The sequence below is a fragment of the Colias eurytheme genome, chromosome 27 (genome assembly GCF_061535395.1).
Source record: "Colias eurytheme isolate Ceu_HAF_F1 chromosome 27, ilColEury1 Martin Lab GWU primary, whole genome shotgun sequence".
Classification (NCBI taxonomy): Eukaryota; Metazoa; Arthropoda; class Insecta; order Lepidoptera; family Pieridae; genus Colias; species Colias eurytheme.
In genome coordinates this window covers 3,709,576-3,730,918 of record NC_143006.1, presented here as the reverse complement: position 1 = coordinate 3,730,918, position 21,343 = coordinate 3,709,576, and the positions used below count along the sequence as shown (strand labels likewise).

General features: G+C 34.1%; 1 protein-coding gene across 1 annotated transcript in view; it reads left to right on the top strand.

Moving 5' to 3' along the window:
- Window positions 1-21,343, top strand: part of LOC149896826 (irregular chiasm C-roughest protein-like) — an 82,412-nt gene that overhangs the window by 40,488 nt on the left and 20,581 nt on the right. Inside the window, exons 8-10 of the mRNA XM_090117174.1 lie at window positions 16,282-16,366; window positions 19,175-19,263; window positions 21,174-21,276. Coding sequence (XP_089973300.1) covers window positions 16,282-16,366; window positions 19,175-19,263; window positions 21,174-21,276 — 277 coding nt within the window. The remainder of the gene's footprint in view (window positions 1-16,281; window positions 16,367-19,174; window positions 19,264-21,173; window positions 21,277-21,343) is intronic.

The following is a 21,343-nucleotide window of genomic DNA, read 5'->3' as shown; positions in this document are numbered from 1 at the left end:
GTATTTATGGGTTCCAAAATTATCAAATCCTCTTGGCTTGTGGAGACTTTAATATAATTGGTACGTTTTATTTTAATAATGTAAAGCCGAGAGCAACAACGTAAATTAGAAGAAACTTGCCAGATGATACATAACAATTTACTAAATAATTTAAAGATGTATACACATAAAATATATAAAAATAAGGGGTATGCTAGGAGTGTGGAAAGCTAGCTTGCTAATGTTTACCTTTTTTACTTTTATAGTGATTGTAACTAAGTTCACATTGAAACAGGCCATACACGTCCTTTGAAACGAAAGCCTTAAAGCAAAGCAAATTCTTAAGAACTTTCTCACCAAACATAAGTTTCCCTTTTCTTCCAGTGACAAACAAAAGTAATAACCTTTTTCGATAATTCAAATTCGAATGTTCGGGCAATTAATTACAATGCAGTATTCAAATCGACAGTGATTAACTGGGGAATTTTCCCTCCGAGTTTCCGACCAAACTCAATCAGACCAATAAATCTTTTAAGAACTTAACTTACAACTTCCCGCGCAATCTATTAAGCGGCGTGTTTAACGACGATAGATTTTATAATCGAATGAATGAATGAAGAAAGTGCGTGTTAGGTCCTATAGTTGAAATTATTAAGTTATATTTAGGAACTTCATCAGAAATAAAATCACGACAAATAGACATAGGAATAGATATAACAGTAGTATTAAATGCAAATTTAATTTCATCGTTAAATCTTTATTGGTATATCAATCTATTGGTATAATTATTACCATCGTCAGCATCATCGCTTTTTCGAGGGTAGGTGCTAAAGAGATAACACGTGTTTTGTTTTGCTCCTTATAATTTATTTAAAAAAATCAATATTTCAATAGTAAAAATCTACAGTACATATGAGCTAAATTAGAAAGTTGCCTACCAGTGTTCCTACAGTGTGTCCTGCTATCTTATAATCACTATATCACTTCACTACACGGTCAACATAATGGAATCTATAAAGCAGTCCATGGATGACATGACTGCTATTTTCAATAAAAGAATGGCTGATTTTCAACTGGAACTTCAAAATAATCACAATCCACCCGCCAGTAGCAGCCCCACATCCAAACTTGCGGCTGAGTTTGAGTCGTTCAGAACCTTTGTTATTTCATCGTTGCAATGTCTTCAGTCACAAATTGATATGCTGTCTAGACTTCTGGATCAACAAGAGATGCGGTCGAGAAGATAGATACTGCTATTTCATGGTGTGATAGAATCCGAAAAAGAGGACTTATATGCTACTGTCTCTAATATAACATCGCAGAAGCTTAACATTTCCAATATTGATAAAAATTCTATGGTTCGCTGCAATAGATTGGGACAAGTTAGTGGTGACAAACCTAGACCAATTGTAGTCAAGTTTTGTGACATTCGAGTGCGTGATAGTGTTTGGTCTGCAAAGACTCGTCTGAAGAAATCGGGCATAACTCTTTCTGAGTTTCTGACTAAAGGTCGCCATGATGCCTTTATGGCAGCTAGGGAACGCTTTGGAGTTCAACATTGCTGGACCCGGGATGGCTTTATATATATAAAACCTAAAGACGGCTCCAAGCATCGCATCACTTGTCTATCTGATCTGGAGGCCATCCCGTCTTGTCCTGTGGCACCAGTCAGCACTGTTGGGCAGGCTGCCAAAGGTATTGAAGCTCATAGAGATGCAAAGACGGCTCCTGGCGCTAGGACGAAGAGACTTCTTAAAGCGAAATAAAGTTGGTATATAAGTTATAACTAATAATTTTGTTGTAAATACTTGTTGTTAACGCTGCTGTATGTTACTTTATTATTATTATTTTTTTTGTAGTTCTCATTTACATCTGTTAGTCTTTAATGTCAAATGTCTTTCTTCATATCATTATAGTTATAATGTTAATTATCTATTACAGGTGCTTTAAAACTTTTCTTCTACCTTTAGCTAAATTATACACTTTGTTTACTTGTTACCCACTTCTTATCTTTAGCTAGCGTCACTTTAATCTGACATGATTGACATTTGACAAATGACAGTGTCAAATAATGCGGCGTAGAAATTTCTTACCAACTGAATACGAGTCTTTTTGACTTTTGACATTTGTATTTTTTGTGGTATTCTTTTATTTAGAAAGTCTGCTATTATTAGTTCATTATTACGACTGGTTTAATTTATAATTGTTTTTTACTTTATTTATCATTGTTATACGCTGGTTGGTGCAACCTTCGGAAAATTTTGTTGTATCTCATAGGTAAATTTTTTATGCCTATTTTTATTTTATTATTATATATTTAGTATCAAATCCATTGTTTAGTATATAATATAATTTATTTTAATAACATTTATTTATTTTCGTTCTATTTATTTATTCTATTTTAATTATATTTATAATATTATATTAATACATACACATAAGCATATTAAAATGTCTGTAAACAACAGTTTGAGTAGTATTGCCACTTTTGATTCTTTCAGCTCTTCTGAGTCCAGCACTGATTGCAGTTACCACAGTACTTCTCCCTTTTCTCTTAATACAGCACTATCCTCTACTTTTTCTAATTCCAAAAAACATTTTAACGTTGTACACATAAATGCACAGAGCATCCCGGCACATTATCCAGATCTCCTTGCATCCTTTGATTGTCCCGAGCTCCATGCTATTCTCATTTCCGAATCCTGGTTGAAACCTTGCCTACCCTCAATCTCCTACTCCCTTCCCGGATTCCAACTCATTAGAAATGATCGCCTTGGTAGGGGTGGTGGTGGGGTTGCTATTTACCTGCGTTCGCACCTTCCGTTCACTTTAATAAGCGCCTCTTCCCAACCCCCACCACACGATGAGGCTGAGCATCTTCTTCTCGAGATCTCCCTTTCCCATTCCAAAATCCTGCTCGGTGTCTTTTATAGCCATGACCTTACTGTTAATTTCTTCTCTTCCTTTGACCTTCTCATTGAAAAATTTGCTCCCTCCTATGACCATGTCATATTTATGGGCGATTTTAACACCTGCCTTTTAAAAAATGATCATCGTTCTAAAAAACTACTCTCCATTATAAACTCCTATAATTTCCACCTTCTGCCATTAAATCCAACTCACCACTCTCCTAACTCACTTCCTTCCCTTCTTGACCTCATCATAGTTTCCTCTCCTAACCACGTTCTGAAGTCTGGGCAATTTCCTGCGGACGGATTCTCTTGCCACGACTTATTATTCCTTTCCTATAACATCCGCCCTCCTAAGCCCAAACGTAAAGTCATTATGCAGCGTAACTTTGGGGGTTTGAACAGAGAATTGCTTTGCAGCGATGCGGAACAAACAGATTGGTCATCCGTAGTTAACGCATCGTCGGTAGATGAAAAAGTTGATCTGTTCAACTCGCTAATTGTTCAACTTTACGATAAGCATGCACCGCTACGTCCAGTAAAACTGAAGCACCTTCCCGCACCTTGGTTAACTAATGACATAAAATCTGCATTAAATAAGAAAAATCGTGCTAAGGCAAAACTGAAGTCCGACAACTCCGATATTAATAGAGAACGGTTTAAGGTGATTCGCAATCGCTGTAATACTATGTGTAGGGATGCTCAACAGCGCTACATCCACAAAACGATTGAAAACGGTGAGCCCGCTAAGGTTTGGAAATTTTTGAGATCTTTAGGGATCGGCAAATCGTCTCAAACTAGTAGCATTAATACAAATATTGATTTATTAAATAACTTCTTCTCCAATGCTGCAGTTAGTATGGATCCAAATACTAAATCTCACACACTACGGCTCCTTTCATCAAAATCGGCCCCGAACCTGCCACCGCTTAATTTTAGTCAATTCACCGTTGATAATGTTAAGAGAAGCATTATGTCCATTTCTTCGAAAGCCGTTGGTAGTGACAGTATTGGTCGTGATATGATCCTCCCTATCCTCGAAGTTGTAGCTCCTATCTTAACTCACATCCTTAACGAATCCATATCCTCTTGCACATTTCCCAAAGCTTGGAAAGAAGCTTTCATTATTCCACTTCCAAAAAAGCTAATCCTTCATCCTTCCATGAGTACCGTCCTATATCAATACTGCCTTTCCTCTCTAAAATCCTGGAACGACTTGTTCAACAACAGTTGTGTTCATTTTTAAATAAACAGAACTTATTCAATCCCTTCCAATCCGGATTCCGTCCAGGCCATAGCGCGACCACTGCACTCGTTAAAGTCACCGACGATATTCGCCAAGCAATGGACAACAAGCAGCTCACAATTCTCACGTTATTAGATTTTAGTAACGCATTTAACTCGGTCGATCATGATATTATGCTGGGTCTGCTTGCTTCTCTTAATATTTCATCGGCAGCCATTAAATGGTTCCGTAGCTTTTTTCAGGGGCGCCGGCAACGTATTAAAGTTGATGACGTTCTGTCGTCGTGGTGTGACTTAAGTGTCGGTGTCCCTCAAGGTAGCGTGTTGTCACCAATCCTTTTCTCAATATTTATTGACTCTATTTCCTATAATTTAACTTCTCCCTACCATATGTATGCAGATGATTTGCAAATTTACTCGCATACAGCCATTTCCGAAATTTCAGAAGCTATACAACGTACAAATGCTGATTTAGATACTATAGCTACCTGGTCACACAATTACGGTCTGACTGTTAACCCGGCTAAGACTCAAGCCATCATAATTGGTAGCCGCAAAATGACAGCCAAGCTAGATTGGAACAGCTTACCAAAGCTAATTCTTGGTGGATCACATATTCCATTTAGTGAGTCTGTTAAAAACCTTGGGCTCCATCTTGATATGAACTTGACTTGGAATGTGCAAATAGAGACGCTACGGAAAAAAATGTATGGCGCTGTAGGTTCCATTCGTCGATTGCGCAATTTTCTGCCCATTCCTACAAGGGTATCGCTTGCAGAGACTTTACTCCTTCCTATCCTAGATTATGCTGACATTTCCTATCCTGACCTTTCCGAACAGCAACTTGACTCCCTTGAGCGACTCCAAAACGTATGCATACGTTACATATTTGGACTACGCAAATATGATCATGTGTCCGAATTCCGAGCCAAGCTCAAGTGGCCTCCTATCCGCGTCCGCCGGAATGCTCATATTCTGCATTTGTTGTACAAAGTTTTATTTGATCCTAAAACCCCATGTTACCTAAAAGAAAATTTTAAATTCCTCGGTGAAAATAGCCTTACCCTACGTTCCTCTAATCTACTTACCTTAAGCATCCCTACCCACAGATCCAATTTCTTCCATTCTTCCTTCACTGTGACTGCAATCAACCTTTGGAACTCTATTCCAGAATCGATAAGACGTGCTCAGTCAATAACTGTGTTCAAAAATGCATTAAAGCAATATTTATCGCAATTGTAATCTTAATATATGTATTATAACTACCGATTTTAATTAATTCAATTTATTCCTTGCCCATAATTTTTATAGTTTCACATGTATGTAAGTATGTATATATTTGTATGTATATATTTATATATAATATATATATTATGATGTATTTATTTATAGATTTATTATTTATGTATATTTATTCTTTAGGTTATAATTATATTTTATATTTATTTATTATTCATTTTCTTTTAGTTCAAATCAAAATTTTAAGTTTGTAATGCACCACCACCATAAATGTAATCCTTCTAAATTTTCGGGTTGTCTGGCAGAAATCGCTTACAGCGATAAGACCGCCCTCTGTACATGTTGTTACTTGTATGGTTCTTAGTTTATAATCCTGTATTATGTGTGCAATAAAGTATTTTTCATTCATTCATTCATTTTCATTCATTCATTCATTCATTCATTCATTCATTCATCATCAGTTTATTTAATAATTGCAATAAGTGCAGTAGGTACAAGCGCGCTTAACTAAAACTTTACGGATACAGCGTTATCAATACATATCAATCTATCAATATTATCATCATCATCATCATCAGTTTGTTTGTTAATCACAGGCCTTAAATTTACATTAAATTGATTGCCTACAAAATGATTCTCATCTCCACTAAATGTATTTGATTTTTCATTACCAAGAAAACTCTCAGTCCGTTCATTATTCGTATCTAAAGCGTCGTTTTTCACAGAAATAGGTGTTCCGATCCCTAAAAATGGGATAATTTGCCACGGTGATTAAACAGGCGTTTAAGATTTTACGGGAGAAGTTTGTTTAGTCGGCTATCTTGTTTGCATAATATCTTTATGCTTAAGGTGTTGGGCAAATAGATTTTATCGTAATTGAAAAAGGCGAATTAAGCTCCCGTTAATGTTGTTTATGGATTTGTGGAGCGCTTGAAGGTAGAAATGGCTTAACCGTCAATTAGAGAAACATGTAAAATTGTACTTAAAGGTAAGAGGATATCGAGAAACTTAAGGTATCTATAATTAGTTGTTATTTTATATTCTTAGATAATAATATACTATTGCGATGTCGATACGGCTAAAAATATAGTATGGAATTATTCGAAGGATAGGGTTAATTTCTACCTTATTTAGAAGTAGATTTCTGAATAGTAATAAAACCAAAATAGGAAATAGTAGTAGTTTATTGAATTTGTTATTAATTGCGCTATCACAGGATCATTTTGTACAACAAATTAAATTATATTATTATTACTCCAATGATTTTAAAAGTAACAAAAGGTAATTTTGTGCCATAAAGTTAATCATTTATGTAAATCACCATCTACTCCGCTGCTAAAACATTCTCTCAAGTATTTCGAAAGCCTTGCTTCCTGATCACTACAACTTTTCAATTTCGGGTATCAATTTCTGACAAATTTCCACTGCTTATACGTGCTCTTTGTTCCTTGAAAAGTTTTACGTCCATTGTTCGATTCCAGGAAATTTCACGAACAATAGCGTAATATTTTTCCTTATAAAAGAAAATATAATAATTTTCCATACATATTATATAGCTAATGATTATAAACAGCCACTACTCTCGTCGTAAAAAGTTAAAGTATTTTCTAATACGTTGAACAATAACGATAAAAGTGAGTATTAAAATCTATCTAATAGAAACGTCGATTTTTATTGAAGCAATCTAGCAGATGGATAATAAAATGAAAAGTAACAATGGACGTATATTTCTGTTTGATAGAGGAGAAACGGATAAACGTAAATTGAGTAGAAACGACAATATGTTACGTTTAATTCGTATCCCAGGAATTCATTTGGCTTTGAATTTAGACAATTTTAAATTGTTCATATTTTTAAGCGGGAAGTTGTTATGGTTTGCTTTGACGATAATACATTTTGTTAAAGATCAGTTTTTGCATTATATTTATAACTAGCGGTCCTGCCCGGCTTCGCCCGTGGTACATATTTACGTTTTCTCTACATAAGAACCATCCTCGTACTTCAAGGAATATAATAAAAAGAGAATTATCGAAATCGGTTCAGCCGTTCTCGAGTTATGCGTTATTACCAACACATTTTGCGATTCATTTTTATATATAAGATTAGGTTAGTATTTCACTTCATTCTTCAAATCCTATCGTTAATAAAGCAATTATAGAACTGCACGTTGCGACAATTGAATAAACGGAAAAACGATGTAATCGACTGCCTTTGTAGCTTAAGTTTAAAATTGAACTCAATCACTTAATTAGAACACGAAATAAAAAGCCTCTAAAGCGAATTGGCATTAGATAGATCAATAAAAGGCGAACGAAATAAAACCGATTCAACTTGCACTCATAAATTAAGTAAAGCCAATACGAATAAAAGAAACGTAATAAAGAAACAGATGGTAAAAAAAACCGAACCACAATTTTTTCGTCGCAAAATCCTCCCGATACCGTTCAGTATAAATTGAGCTTCGCGTACGGTACAATTTCAGGGTTTGTTCGCTAATTTTGTGCTGAATTGTGAAACGGCTAGGCCAAGTCTGGCTGGTCTCGTTTTTACTGGTAAAGTGAAAATAAGAGGGCTATGTAGTGCTCTAATTTCGTGACGACGCGCAATGAGGATCAGCAAATGCCGTATTTTGAGGTGGAATATTGCAAGTTAATGAAAAGTTATTGGACGAAAAAGGAAATCGGGAAATCGTTGGCAATTAGATTGTTGACACAGCGTAGGTACTTAACGATTATCGCGCAGAAATTCTAATGATATTCTAAATCACAAGGTCCTAAACGTAGAAGAACTTAGTCATATTTTCAGGGACTTAATTAAGGTAGATGTTAAAGAGAGCCAGTTACTCATACATTTAACGAGCGCATATGGTAACGCAGTAACTTTTATAGACCACTTAGCCACAAACCTTTTTCATTAATCAGCAGCGATGGTAGAATTTACGCGGTTTGCCCACGAAAGGGCAAATTAACTCGACCCTATTTCGCTGGATCTATAATGTCACTATCACGACTGTAACCATTGACAAGCGGAAGCGATAAACTGAGCGAAAACAATTGAAAAGCTGTTCTTTGACATTCCTCACTGAAAATCAGCGTTGGAGCGTTGTATAGCGTTGCGTAGGCAGCATTGCCTATATGCGATTATTTTCTAACATTTTGTATACTTTTTCATAGATTTGTGCGAGCAATTTATAATATCTTATTACGTTTATGCTCTTTAATAATATGTTTCTTCCGTTCTTTCTACAACAGCGAAAAAAATAAAGTTCTCATTTATCAAATGTGTTTGTCATTTCATGCTTTCAACATCTGAAAAGAAATTTAATCATTAGGTTAATCTTAACTAGGTTAATGTTATCTTTTTGAATATGATTGTCATATCGCTTGTCGCTACACCTAGAGGCATGAACGCATCCTAAACCCACCTCTATCCAAGTTTTATGACACACTACAAAAGTAATGCAAATAGTTGGATGGTGGAGTTGGGATCCGTTTAGTACGGACATTTTGTTTTTATTGGTAACAGATAAAAATGTAGGTTGAAGTTATTTGGCTTAAAGAGTCATTACGCTTTTATGAGAGGTGCGATGAGTATTTAGATTGTTACAGGTAAAAGTTTTATTCATAAAGTCCTCTATCCTAAGAGTCGTTTGTTATACTTAGATATTTATTTAGATATGCCTTTATTTAGCACCAAAATAAAAATAAGGTAAGGTACAAAAATAAATTAAATATGTAGTTATTTAAATTACCATTTACAAACATAATATTAAAGTGATGCTTACGTCAGTATTAGTTACAGAGAAAGTTTCTCTAACACTTGATTTCAATGTTTTAATTCTGCTTGTGGCTTTTTTCTTATGAAACTCGAATACGTTGTGGCCTATTTGCTAATCCAGATTATGATCTATACTTAAATCTGATAAGTCGTTTTTGTGTGTAATAATAACAAAGTTTCAATAGAACATATACCTAATGGTCCGGGAGCCAGCAGCAGATTTTATGACCAAGTTCCTCTCAAGCGGTAATTAGTAAAATGCATCAAAGTATAGTATTATGAAGCCTCGTGAACGTCAGCTGGAGCTCGGTTGGGGGGAAGAGCGGTTGTAGCCTCCCGTATCAGCTGACGGTTTTTCCACCAAGATACAGCCAGCTGACATATATATTTATCCACAGTTACATATAAGCTATCATCAGGTAAATTTTTGTTTGAGAGGAAATAACGGAAAATAAATTTTTCTTTAAATTTAACTTTCATGTTCGAGACACCAGCTGACGTATAATACACCATGTTGTAACCAGCTGACTATTTTTTTTCGTTGAGATATTGGGTTAGCTACAATTTGACAAATTTTTAGCTGAGAGGAAATGAATGAATGAATGTATTTTTTTTCCTATGTGCGTGGGAGGCTACAACCGCTCACCCCCCCAACAGAGCGCCAGCTGACGTTCACGAGGCTTTATAATACTATACTCTCATGCGTCTGACGAATTATCTCTTGAGAGGAAATAGTTAACCAAATTTGCACCTGGCTCCCTAACCATAATAATAGGAGCCTGGGTCAATAAATGTATGTTACATATTATAATGGTGTGAAATAAACGATTTATTTATTTAAGTATTTAATATCTTCATCAGTAGAACGATAGTACGTTGCCCTTGCGCGGGTAATCTTTCTTCAAATTGATTAATATTATAATATGACAAAAGCCATAATTGATAAAGGATTAGATGTTTTGAAGTAGATTATCCCAAGCAAAGTTTAAGACTATTTCAAATTTGATAGAGTTAGAACTTAGCATTTAATGAACATGGAGTTCATTATAAACACAGTAGACAGAACTATAAAACTGATAATCGTAGACCTCTTTGTTCATTGTGATATTTATAGTTTACTAGCTTACCGCCCGCAGCTTCGTCCGCTTTGTCTAAAACCAAATAAATTATATACTAAAACCTTCCTCTTGAATCACTCTATCTATTAAAAAAACCACATCAAAATCCGTAGCGTAGTTTTAAAGATTTAAGAATACAAAGGGACATATGGAAATAGGGACAGAGAAAGCGACTTTGTTTTATATGTAGTGATTTTCGACGAATACATATTATATCATTTAATAACATATTATTAATTTGATTTGAATAAATCCAAATATTGTTTTCTTTTCAGTCGTAAATGTAACGTCAGTAAGCGCTATAAGATAATTTGTAATCGTAAATTATCATCACAAGCCGTTAACGTGATAATAATAATTCACATCATAAGTAGGTACCTAAAACAAAAAACAATTTGATAGATCTTCAATAATTAACATTGTTACACAATCAAAATTTCGTACAAAGTAAAAAACAAGGCATTTGAAGCTTCACATTAATCCTGGCAATACGGCTTCGTCTAGACTCGCGATATCCATGATTAACGCTTTCGAACGTTTAAAAGGGGTCGCACCCTATACGATTACTTTGTTGCTGCTTAATATAATATAATAATAGAACTTACTAGTGTGTTGTAGCACTTTCTAATTGAATTTAGTTTAATATTATTTATCGTTATAATAATAATAAGTTTCTTTTCTCTACACAAATATTATGTTCAAGGTCACCACGTTCTTCATTAAAAGGTGCTTCTTTTAGGATTTATCTCATTTATCTATGCATATGAATTTTTTCGCTATACTGCGCCAATTTATACCGACTTTTCGTATTTTATAAATGTAAGAGGTGTCGTAAGAATTGTCTTAATTATAAAAATAACTTTATAAAAATGGTTATTAAATTTCATGTGTTTTTTTTACATTAATTAACTTGTTCAAGAAATATTGATTAATTGATTTCAGTTACCTTAATGAAAAGATCCTTCAGTGACAAATATTTTAAGCGATTTGTAAAATAATATATTTATAGTTTTAAAATAATGATACATAATAATTCTATAGAACAGCTTGTCCCTATGAAACTTTAACTGACTTTGAAATGAAGCGAGATTTTGTGCTCCGAGGTCTGTTTTAATGAAAATTGACATTAATTAAAAATAGGAAGAGATGGTTCATTCTTGCTGTCATTGTCTGAGAAGTTTTTGGTGTTATTATGACTGGTACAGTTATAAATTTAGAATAAAATGAAAAATAAACAGTGGTGTTAGTAAACACTAAAGGTAATGAATGTAAATCTGTAAATTATTTACTCAATTCGATGAAAAACACATCAAGAAATCGTCATGTTTGTAGCAAAACTAACCTCAGTCAGTGCGATTAATACTTGAACCCAATAATTGACAATTGGAGTTACACCATACAGTCAATTTTCATTGTTAATTTCAGTGTGACCAATTCAACATGCTTTCTTTCAGTGAAAATTATGTCAAAATAGATTTAATCAACTTTCTGGATACCCTTCTGGGTATCCAGTATCCAAGGGGTCACATAAACAATTATCATAGTCATTAAGGTGTAATAATTAACATTTATTCATTGCTATAAAACGCGTATACACTAAAAAGTGGCACAAATCTAATTCATCTGTCAATCTACACAATTTAAATTAGATATTCAGTAAATCACTTACCATGGCCAAACGTAAAGCGCTTTACCCTCAGTGTAACCAATTTTCGATAACACGATAAACAGTAAATAAGCAGACATTAAAATTCCCTCGTCAACGGTGTAATGGCGTCTTAATATTCATAACATCCCTCTTGAGAAGGGCTGATGATAGCACAAATTGAAAATACTGTAGTCTTACTCAAACATGACATGGTAAAATTTTAATATATGAAAGATTGGAGTGAAAGCTGTGTGTGTATTGTTGTGTACCTAGGTAATAAAATAGTATTTAAATTAAAAATAAAGTATCGTTTACCAGTAACAATTACCAAATCGTACACGAAATTTAGAAAAAAGCTAAACCGTGAAAGAAATGAGAAAAAAGAACGTGTGAATTACATCGAACAGCAGTAGTATTAAAAATATGATCTGGTAACTGGGATTCGTCTTATGATAAGCATATACAATTGTATACAATTGTATACAAATGTTATAACATTGTTACTTATACTCAAACAATTTCAGAACGCGACAAATAGCAAAACAATGTATTTATTGACAGACAATCCCGTAGGCCGACGATATTAATATAATAATTACACCTTCATACTGATTTATCTTTATATAGACTTCTTCGTAAAACCTTTCAAGATTAAGTGATCTATATAAAACTTATTTCACTTGTAATGGCTTCTCTGCAGTGTCATTTAAACAAATGTCAACTACGTAAGCACTTAGCTTTATTTTTAGATCTCGTAATAAGAACACGTATCTTCTTTGTGTTCGTAATAGATAGCAACAGATGTCGACAAGTAATACAAACTGAAATTGGATTAGGAGTATTTATTATTATTTGTAGTAGTAGAATCAGTATTTTAATCTTAAATTTATGTCTCTACAACAAACTAGCCGCTCAATTTGACCCAAGATAAAAATAAATATTAAAAATAGCCTATGTCACTCAAGAATAATGTAGTTTTCTGTGGGTGAAAGGTTTTATAAAATCATTTCAGTATATTTTTGAAGCATATTCAATTCAAACAGACATTCATTTAAATAAAATAAATATTTTTAATAAATTATGACATAGATCAACTATGTGGGTTACAGCATTTGTCTTTTCAGCTATACCGCGTAAATTAAATTACGTTAGATTGACGCGGCTCTGAAAGTGTTTATTGAATACAAAATTGGGAAATTGTGCTCTAACTGGAAAATTTTAGGTTTAAGAATTTATACAGAAATTTGGTTTCATAGCTATTTTTCAGTAGCGCTTCAATTTAAATTCTTAAAAACTAGACGAGCATAAACTTTACAAATATGTAGTTTATTTCAATTAATTTTGTGTCTTTTTATCATGGAAACTATGTAAGTATTGCATATAATATAATAGTAATAAATCACCATGTAACTGATTCTATATTGTAGTTGTTGTAACTTACATTTATAAATACTATCATTTAGATTTAATTTATCAATGTTCGTCATGTTTGTTATTTGTTTAAAATATAAGGGTACTTAAATAAAAAAAAATAAACTTTTTAGCATTATAACTGTTATATTATGTTAAGAAATTCTAAATATATACATCTTCTTCTTCTTATATATAAAAATGAATCGCAAAATGTGTTGGTAAGCGCATAACTCGAGAACGGCTGAACCGATTTCGATAATTCTTTTTTTATTATATTACTTGAAGTACGAGGATGGTTTTTATATAGAGAAAACGTAAACATGTACCACGGGCGAAGCCGGGGCGGACCGCTAGTCTTTATATATAAAAATGAATCGCAAAATGTGTTGGTAAGCGCATAACTCGAGAACGGCTGAACCGATTTCGATAATTCTTTTTTTATTATATTCCTTGAAGTACGAGGATGGTTTTTATGTAGAGAAAACGTAAATATGTACCACGGGCGAAGCCGGGGCGGACCGCTAGTCTTATATATAAAAATGAATCGCAAAATGTGTTGGTAAGCGCATAACTCGAGAACGGATGAACCGATTTCGATAATTCTTTTTTTACTATATTCCTTGAAGTACGAGGATGGTTTTTATGTAGAGAAAACGTAAATATATACCACGGGCGAAGCCGGGGCGGACCGCTAGTCTTATATATAAAAATGAATCGCAAAATGTGTTGGTAAGCGCATAACTCGAGAACGGCTGAACCGATTTCGATAATTCTTTTTTTATTATATTCCTTGAAGTACGAGGATGGTTTTTATGTAGAGAAAACGTAAATATGTACCACGGGCGAAGCCGGGGCGGACCGCTAGTATTTTATAATTTATACTCTCATTTATATTAAATTTATCAATGTTGCCTATACTTTATGTATTTGTCAAATATAAAAGTAAATAAAATAAGACATAACTTATAGCATTATTGCTAATTTAAAGTGACTATTTGTTCTCTTACAAGATGAAAAGCATTTTTAAAGTCGGTTAAGAGCCTTTTTCATTAGTCGATTGCGATGCAACTTTAATAAATTACACATACGAATTGCCGAATTCAAGCTACGGAAAATTTAACTCTATAACAACGGAATACGAACTAAAATAGCGATTTCTACCCCAATTCGATCCTTAATGTAGTTAAATTGTTAGGACTCTAAATTTACGTTTCCGAACTGAAAAGGACCGGTAAAGTTTGTAAATGAGTTAAACCATTTAACTTACATATTTACGTTCTTTTAATTGATTTCTCTATCTGCTATCAGGTGAAATTATCGCCTGTTTAATAAAATAATAGTATAGTTAGCGACTGACAAAAGGTAGCAAGTAGATTCGGTTACTCGTAAAAACCTATCACGTACGTACGTATCGGATTGGAATTTTTTAATTATCTATCCAACATTGAACCTTCAAATAATGCGAGTTTCAACTATGTAATGTCTTTAACAAACACGAATTTTCAACCGAAAAATAGGAGGAGGATCTCGATTTTTTTTTGAAGTGAAACTTCTAGTGAAACTTCTTTATCGGGGTTGGAAAAAAATTTAGTGTAACATTTTTTCGTTACGCGTGACATTTTTCCGTTACGCGCCATCTTTTTCTTATCCCTACCACGCGTGATTCGACGTATTTCTGTAAAGTTGCATATAGTAAATTATTTTTTGAAAAATAAGGTCATAAAGAAGTTTCACTTCTTACGTGTGTACACTAGTACACGCACACATTTTTTTTTGTATTTGTGACGTCAGAACTTTCGACTGGGAGGTCTGGGAGAACTTTGTTTTGTATTAAAAATAATTTGAACAAAAAAATATGTTTATGATATTTTAAAGTGTTAATATATGATGTTAGAAATAGAAATAGAATAGAAAACACTTTATTGTACAATGCACACAAAAACAAAATTTACAGAAACGATATGTAACTTAAAATAAATGATGTTAATTACCCATCGTGGTATTTTTCTACCTACCACGACGTATGGAATCTTAAATCAAAGTATTTGAATTGTGGCGCACCAAGTAATGTTTATGTATTTCACTTGGTGATAATTTAGTTACATAGTTGAGGTAGTCTGTTTAAATCTGCGCTCAACTGCTCCGGACTGGTGTGAAGTTGGTAAATGAATTAACTATCAACGGAGTGAAGTGAGTTTCACATGTCCTTAATTGAATGTATTTTGTTGCGACCTGTGAAGTAAAAGTGTATATTTTGTAAATCGTCAAAATTTATACGAATATTGACTACTGCAGTGAATATTTTTTGTGTATTTTGACGATTAAAAGCACTTGTAAAAGTCTGGTTGAAAAATAAATGAGTGAAAAGGAAGGCTCTTACGTCGTTATATCTTGTGTAAGCTAGTATAAATGTTTTTACGTTATGTTTGATAAGGATTGTTTATAACAGTATGAGAGAGCAATGTTTGACCGAAAATTATACGCATAGAATATTATGATGTTTATCTAGACACTCGTAATTGAAAAGCTAGCTAATGGTCTTACTACAAAACAATTTAAAACACAGTCTAACTTTAAACCAGGGATCTGTCACTTTAATAGTTGTCAATGTGAAATACGACGAATCCAGATTAAAGAGAACCCGCGCTTAAAGTTAAACCCTTTCTAAAGTTTTTTTTGTGGTAAGACAGCAAATATTTGAAAGTGAGAGAGCTAACTCACATTTTTAATAATGTTTTTAACATCATGTACCGAATAGCTATTGGGTTTATCATTGCTAAAAATCCTCATTGGCCATAAGATTTGAAGAAAGAACGAAAATATCATCTATTTGTCTAAAAATACTGGCGAATATAGATTAAAAGTGGGTAATCTTAATGGAAAATTTTCGCTTTCCTTTTATATTTGAAATCAAAGCTTTTACCTTGTAAATTAACTAATATTTTTGTTATAGGTACAATATGCACCACGTGTTCGAATATACGTAAAAGCCGGATCAACTAATGGCAGGATACATGAAGGAGATGCTGTTATATTAGGTTTGTTTATCATTCTAGTAATCCACAATATGTATAGAATATTTTCAAGCGCCTATGATATCCAAGCATTTAAAAAGAGGGCCTACCTCAATCTTAAAAAGTCGGCAACACATCTACAGACACGTCTGTAGATGCCTATGGACTGTGGAATCGCTTACCACAAGGCGATCCACATGCTCGTTTGCCTTTTCTTCTATAAAAAAATCTTCTCTCAGTAATCATTGTTATGTTTCCAAAGACTTATCTTAAAAGTTATCTCTGTTTATAATCGCATTTGCTTCAGAAAGCACTTTGTTTTATTTAAGTAGACTTACATATTATACCCTTCCTGTGTATCAGGTACGTAAAGCTGGCGATGAAAAATTAGCGAAATTAAAAAAAAACAACACCAGAATTTGTTGCTTATTTGTTGCTAATTAGTTGCTATAATGACGATTTTGTTGCTCAACCCGTTCGCTGAAAATCAGCAACAGTTCTAGCTTAACGTTAAGGTAGCGTGAAGAAATCGGAAAAAGGGATGGATCGTTGCAAAAATGCAGGTGAATTTGTTGCTAATTTGTTGCTGCATAAAAACAGTGAAAATTTTGAATTTTTTTCATTGGCGCCAAAAATAACACTGGCCACGTCAACTTAATTGTCGATTTTCGGTAGTGAAACATAAAAAAAAATTTGTTGCTCCTCACATCGTTCACTGGCACAGTGTACAGAGCCAGCAACAAAATAGAAACCGGAAGTAGAGTTAATTTTGAAACCGGTTTGCTAGAAATTCGTCCACGCCAGCTTAACTGTCGATTTTCGGTAGTGAAACATAAAAAAAAAATTTGTTGCTCCTCATATCGTTCACTGGCACAGTGTACAGAGCCAGCAACAAAATAGAAACCGGAAGTAGAGTTAATTTTGAAACCGGTTTGCTAGAAAATCGTCCACGCCAGCTTAACTGTCAATTTTCGGTAGTTAAACATAAAAAAAAATTTGTTGCTCCTCACATCGTTCACTGGCACAGTGTACAGAGCCAGCAACAAAATAGAAACCGAAGGTAGAGTTAATTTTGAAACCGGTTTGCTAGAAATTCGTCCACGCCAGCTTAACTGTCGATTTTCGGTAGTGAAACATAAAAAAAAATTTGTTGCTCCTCACATCGTTCACTGGCACAGTGTACAGAGCCAGCAACAAAATAGAAACTGGAAGTAGAGTTAATTTTGAAACCGGTTTGCTAGAAATTCGTCCACGCCAGCTTAACTGTCGATTTTCGGTAGTGAAACATAAAAAAAAATTTGTTGCTCCTCACATCGTTCACTGGCACAGTGTACAGAGCCAGCAACGAAATAGAAACCGGAAGTAGAGTTAATTTTGAAACCGGTTTGCTAGAAATTCGTCCACGCCAGCTTAACTGTCGATTTTCGGTAGTGAAACATAAAAAAAAAATTTGTTGCTCCTCACATCGTTCACTGGCACAGTGTACAGAGCCAGCAACAAAATAGAAAAAGGAAGTAGAGTTAATTTTGAAACCGGTTTGCTAGAAAATCGTCCACGCCAGCTTAACTGTCGATTTTCGGTAGTGAAACATAAAAAAAAAATTTGTTGCTCCTCACATCGTTCACTGACACAGTGTACAGAGCCAGCAACAAAATAGAAACCGGAAGTAGAGTTAATTTTTAAACCGGTTTGCTAGAAATTCGTCAATTTATTCACTCTAATTCCGGTTTTTATTTTGTTGCTGGCTTTGTACACTGTGCCAGTGAACGATGTGAGGAGCAACAAATTTTTTTTTATGTTTCACTACCGAAAATCGACAGTTAAGCTGGCGTGGACGAATTTCTAGCAAACCGGTTTCAAAATTAACTCTACTTCCGGTTTCTATTTTGTTGCTGGCTCTGTACACTGTGCCAGTGAACGATGTGAGGAGCAACAAATTTTTTTTATTATGTTTCACTACCGAAAATCGACAGTTAAGCTGGCGTGGACGAATTTCTAGCAAACCGGTTTCAAAATTAACTCTACCTTCGGTTTCTATTTTGTTGCTGGCTCTGTACACTGTGCCAGTGAACGATGTGAGGAGCAACAATTTTTTTTTTATGTTTCACTACCGAAAATCGACAGTTAAGCTGGCGTGGACGATTTTCTAGCAAACCGGTTTCAAAATTAACTCTACTTCCGGTTTCTATTTTGTTGCTGGCTCTGTACACTGTGCCAGTGAACGATGTGAGGAGCAACAAATTTTTTTTTTATGTTTCACTACCGAAAATCGACAGTTAAGCTGGCGTGGACGAATTTCTAGCAAACCGGTTTCAAAATTAACTCTTCTTCCGGTTTCTATTTTGTTGCTGGCTCTGTACACTGTGCCAGTGAACGATGTGAGGAGCAACAAATTTTTTTTTATGTTTCACTACCGAAAATCGACAATTAAGTTGACGTGGCCAGTGTTATTTTTGGCGCCAATGAAAAAAATTCAAAATTTTCACTGTTTTTATGCAGCAACAAATTAGCAACAAATTCACCTGCATTTTTGCAACGATCCATCCCTTTTTCCGATTTCTTCACGCTACCTTAACGTTAAGCTAGAACTGTTGCTGATTTTCAGCGAACGGGTTGAGCAACAAAATCGTCATTATAGCAACTAATTAGCAACAAATAAGCAACAAATTCTGGTGTTGTTTTTTTTTAATTTCGCTAATTTTTCATCGCCAGCTTTACGTACCTCTGTGTATCGGCTATTTTATCAGTGATTAAATAGTTGTGAAAAATAGGCGACTTTTCAATAGATTTTCTGTCAAATGGGGGTAGATTTTAAATCCTATTTTCTTTCAGGTTGTCAAGCGACAGCAAACCCGAATAACTTGACATACAAATGGTATGTAAACAGTGAGAGAGCTGGGAACACAAATAGCAATGAATTGGTGAGTATATAAATAGATAGTTCAATTTGAATCGTCTTGATTACGCATAAATTCATTAGTCTGCTTGAACTTCAGCGTAGGTTATTCTTGGAGAAGGTATATATATAAGTATATATAGAAAGCTAAACATTATAATTTATAGAGTGCTAGCTTTTTGCCCGCGTAGTATTAATGTTATCAAATTCCACAAGAACCACTCTGTCTATAAAAAAAACGCATGAAAATCCGTTGCGTAGTTTTAAAGATCTAAGCACTCATAGGGACAGACAGACAGCGGGAAGCGGCTTTGTATTATTAAGTGATAGAGATGGTGCCATGTTATAGCTTTTGAATTATTGCACAATCATATCTTCAGTATTTATAGGTATTCTTATTCTTAATATTTTTGTAATTATAGCAGATCCCGCAATATAAAGGTAGGTACGCACTCCTATATTTGTGTTACTTCCGAAATCTCTTTGAATATTCATGACCAAGGGGCTTATCCCCATATAATTATGTGAAATTTAATTTGTAAACAAAATTAAACAGACAGTTTTACAATGAAGGTACATGTGGACCCGAATTGGGTCGCGTTGTCGTCGAATAAAACTTATTGTTATTTAATTATACACGACTAGCCAATCGACCCGGCTCCGCCCGGGCTGACCCAGGATAAAAGTAAATTCCTATAAATAAAACAAGCTGTGCCCCACGGTTTTACCTGCATTGCTCCGGTCCTGTTGGTCTTAGCGTGATGATGTGCAGCCTATTGCTTTCCTCGATGGGTTATTAATTATTATCTAACACAAATATTTTTTTCAAATCTGACCAGGAGGTAGTTCCTTAGCGCGTTCAAACAAACAAACAAATTCTTCAGCTGTATATATGTATAGTTAAATATGTAGATAAATATAAATGAACAGAATATATTGAATTGAAGTCTCAAAGGACCAATTTTTATATCCAGAGATATTTTGTATGTTTCTATGATTACTTTTAGACGGTTAGTTAGTGTATAAGTATTCCCTATTCAAATCGGATACATCATCACTACATAGTATAAAACAAAGTCGCTTTCTCTGTCCCTATGTCCGTATGCTTAAATCTTTAAAACTACGCAACGGATTTTGATGCGGTTTTTTTAATAGATAGAGTGATTCAAGAGGAAGGTTTTAGTACATAATTTATTATGTTTTAGACAAAGCGGGCAAAGCCGCGGGCGGAAAGCTAGTTCATATTATAAAGTTCAGACATATAAAAATAGTCTCGAAAGATATTTTTATATTCCTGCCTCGGAAAGTATCTGCAATATGCATATTTCATCAACATGGGTGTTTCATATAATTTGAATAAAGATATTGGTATCAAAGAGTAGGTACGGTGAAATTTGTAAAATATTTTCGTGCACTCTGATAAAAAATTTATATAAAGGTCGTTTAACTGTGGAATTCTTTTGAGTTGAACACTTTTATGTTTATGAGGTCTAGCTTTACGCCCGCGGCTTCGACCGCTTTGTCTAAAACATAATAAATTATGTACTTAAAACCCTTGAATCACTCTATCTATTATAAAAACCGAACCAAAATCCGTTGCGTAGTTCTAAATATTTAAACACACATAGGGACAGAGAAAGCGACTTTGTTTTATAATGGTTTTATACTATGTCGTGATACGAAAAAAAGACATGTGGCACTCGGGGACTGCCGCGGTAAAGCTATTGCATGCTATGCCTTCAAGCCACACCTCCGAGCCCGTCGGAGTGGGGAGCGTGAGGTTTTTCGTTACGCAATTTCTGGATTCGGTCCCCGCGCTCAAGGCCCGCGATAGAAGCTATGCAATAAGTTAATAATATTTTGTTTATTATTATATATACTATATATTGTTTATTTAAGTTTAAAATAGTATTATTTAAATAATGCTCTTTGCAGGTAATATCGAATATATCGAGAAGTTATAATGGAGCAACTATAAAATGTGAGGTGTACAATGAAGTAGGAAAAAGTGCTGATACTAAGGCTTTGGAGGTGGCATGTAAGTTGTTTTATTGTAATCTTCTTAATATATATATAAATCTCGTGTCACAATGTTTGTCCTCAAT